This window comes from Morone saxatilis, unplaced genomic scaffold, assembly GCF_004916995.1.
Source record: "Morone saxatilis isolate NCDOM2014 unplaced genomic scaffold, NCSU_SB_2.0 Contig14, whole genome shotgun sequence".
Classification (NCBI taxonomy): domain Eukaryota; kingdom Metazoa; phylum Chordata; class Actinopteri; family Moronidae; genus Morone; species Morone saxatilis.
The window spans coordinates 7,925,354-7,928,276 of NW_023339696.1; the positions used below are offsets into that span (position 1 = coordinate 7,925,354).

The window sequence follows — 2,923 nt, forward strand, 5'->3', positions numbered from 1 at the left end:
GTTTGTGGGATATGAGACGATTTACTGACGTTAAACATTTGAGTCATTTTTTGGATGTCAACGCCCTCAATTCATAGGTTAAAAAAGGGCTCTGTGGAGTAATCTTCACTTCTTTCGTGGGTACATTGCTGTGATTCTCTGTGCACCAATTATTGTGAGACAGAATCGTGTGAAACTGGTGGGAGGAGAGTGTATCATGCTGCTGCTGGAAACAGCTGCCTACTGATGTTGGTAATAGTTGATTATAGTAAATAACAGTAAAGTAACCGGACTTAAAACTAAAACAATGAGATAAAAAAAAAAAAAACGAGTTGCTGATAATTCTCTGTGGGTTCATCACTACAAGAGACACATTTCACATAACAATATAGATTATAGCTGCTTTATCCCATTATATGTCTGCATCAGTAAACGTCAGTTCAGTTGTTGCTGTTGTATAAGCTGTATCTACTCTTATGTGCATTCACAGATTCAACGTGATAACTCTGATGACATAAGTCACCTTAACGTTCTTATATTTATGCCATATGATCTAATAACGGAGTGAGCAGCTATTGCTATAATCATATCAGACTTGCATACCTCCTTATGTTTCTCCATGGTGGCATAGAGCTTCTGGGAAAGGTCATTGGAAACATTGGGCATCCCTGGTTTCTTCTTGTTGGCTCGGCTCAAGCTGCTCTTGTTTTTGCTTGTCTTTTTATTGTTCTTCTTTTTGGCATTCTTGCTGTCTCCTTTTGTGGCCTGTAAATGTTTTAATGTCAGTGTCAGTACATAGCCATGAAAAACATCAACATTTTGTGACTAAAATGAGCCTGAAAGTGGTGATTACATGGAGCCTTCTACTCACATCTGTGCTCTCATTGGAGGTACTGTTTTCCTCCCTTTTCCGTTCTTCCTCCTCTTGCTCCAGCTCCTTGATACTCTCCTCCAGTACGTTAGGCCAGAAGTCGCCCTCAAAGTATGGCAGCTCCTTGGCACTTGTCAGCCGGTCCTCTGTTGCCTGCTTGAAGATGTCCTGAGGGACAGGGATGAAGTGTGAGAAATGCTGTTAATGCTTTTTCTCTGTTTTAGGAAACAACCAAACATACTTTTGAGGTTTACGGTTTATTCTTGACCTTGGAAAACAACAGTTGAGAAAACAATCTCTTGTCAATTTAGTAACTGTTCTAGGTCTTCTAATCATATCATATGGTCTTCATCAGCAGATGGGGTTTACCCAGTTATCCTGGAATTCCAGATATTAAATTTCCATTTTACATATTTTTCTAAACAAAAAAGAAATGTGAGCATGTGGTATGACCAAAAGCTCCACAAAAGCTAGTAAATGGAACTTGTGGTGAGATGGTTTTCTCAAAAAATGCAGTATTAGCCAAACGGGAACATATACTTTAAGACTAACTTGAAAATTACGACAAAAGTGTTTATATTGTGCAACAGTTTGGTGCTGTTGGAGACTGGATGAGTTCATGTCTTGGGGCTTGACTATTGTTGCAGTGATAAATGCATTTATTCACATTGCTGCCCAACAACTAAATATGTCTCACTTTGTAATCATGGATAATGCGCTCCGAAACAGCTTTGTCCAGCATCTTCTTGTACCACTCCTGCAGGCGTTTTGGCTTGGGGATCTTCTGGTCCGCTGGGTGACAATGGAAGATGTAATCATCCCCTTCACTGGGTGGACAGGCCCAGATATGTCCCGCTGTAAACCTGACACAGGGAGAGATGTAGTTGCATTCATTATAAAAGAAGTGAATTGATTTCCTTTTATTCCATCTGCCTGCTCATTTTCATGTAGCTGAAAACGGTCTGTAGCACCGCCTGGAACACAAAGCTTAATGAATACTCTTTACACTGCATAATGGGCTCATGTTTCAACGCCTGTGTAGCTATAATGCTAAAGTTTTCATTTAGAGACATCTCATAACCAATTCCAGTTGCTCAGTTGGGGTTTCTTGCAGGTAAAGTGTAAATGTTTCTTACCCCTGCCTCTTGACGTACTCCAGGTAGCCTAGCAGGATCTCGTGGTAGACAACAGTCCTGAGGTGTCGAGGTCTGAAGAAGTGCACGCTATCCAGGTAAGAAATGTACACTCGTCTCTGATTGGGAGGCGGGCAGTCCGCGCCGTATTCTTGAACGTGCATGCCGAAAAAACACACATCCGCTCCATCGATGTCTTCAAATGCAAACAGAGCTTTCATCCTGTATGGGAAGGACTCAGACATCTCTCCGCTGTCAACAAACCTGGAGGTAAAAAGAAACAAAGAAATCAGACAAAAAACAAAAACAGCCAGGGTAAAGAAAACAGCAAAAAAATCCCAAAAATGTAATAGGAAATCATTCCTGCGGGGAGAATTTCCACTTCTTGCTGATGAGGCAGTTTGTTCCTTCCTCTCCCCTGTTCAAAACTGCTCTGCTCAATATTGTTCCAATATCAACACAGATTTTAACCCCGCTCCAGTAAGATTCGCTCACTCCAAAGAAAAAAAAAAAAAGGAAGCTGTGTTGTATTCTTAGAGTTTTACCAAATGGATTCGAAATTGGAATTAATGCTTTTTTTATTAATAAGACTACAACACACACTTTACATATAGCTGTAGCTATGGGTAGTCTAGAATTCATTAATGGGCTGTACTGAATTGGTTTGTTGCCTCTGAAATAAAACTTTGCTAATGTGCATTTATCCTCCACCAGTGTACACAATATTTCCCACACTTGAGTAAACAAACTCTCCATCCAGACTTATGTTACCTACTCTACTGTGCACCATAGCCAACCAGCTGTTACCTAGCAACAACAACCTTGTGCATTCGTTTTGATAGATAGATACTTTATTTATCCCGAGGGAAATTCAAGCATCCAGTAGCATACAAAATACAAAACATACATTAAACTAAAATTAAAAACCCTGACCTTAAGA

At 40.1% G+C, this 2,923-nt stretch overlaps 1 protein-coding gene across 1 annotated transcript in view; it reads right to left on the minus strand.

The window, feature by feature from the left end:
* Positions 1 to 2,923, minus strand: part of ep300b (E1A binding protein p300 b) — a gene marked incomplete in the record, with an annotated part of 30,932 nt that overhangs the window by 5,940 nt on the left and 22,069 nt on the right. Inside the window, 4 exon segments of the mRNA XM_035655022.1 lie at positions 583 to 744; positions 851 to 1,018; positions 1,548 to 1,713; positions 1,987 to 2,247. Of these exon segments, the coding sequence (XP_035510915.1) occupies positions 583 to 744; positions 851 to 1,018; positions 1,548 to 1,713; positions 1,987 to 2,247 (757 nt within the window).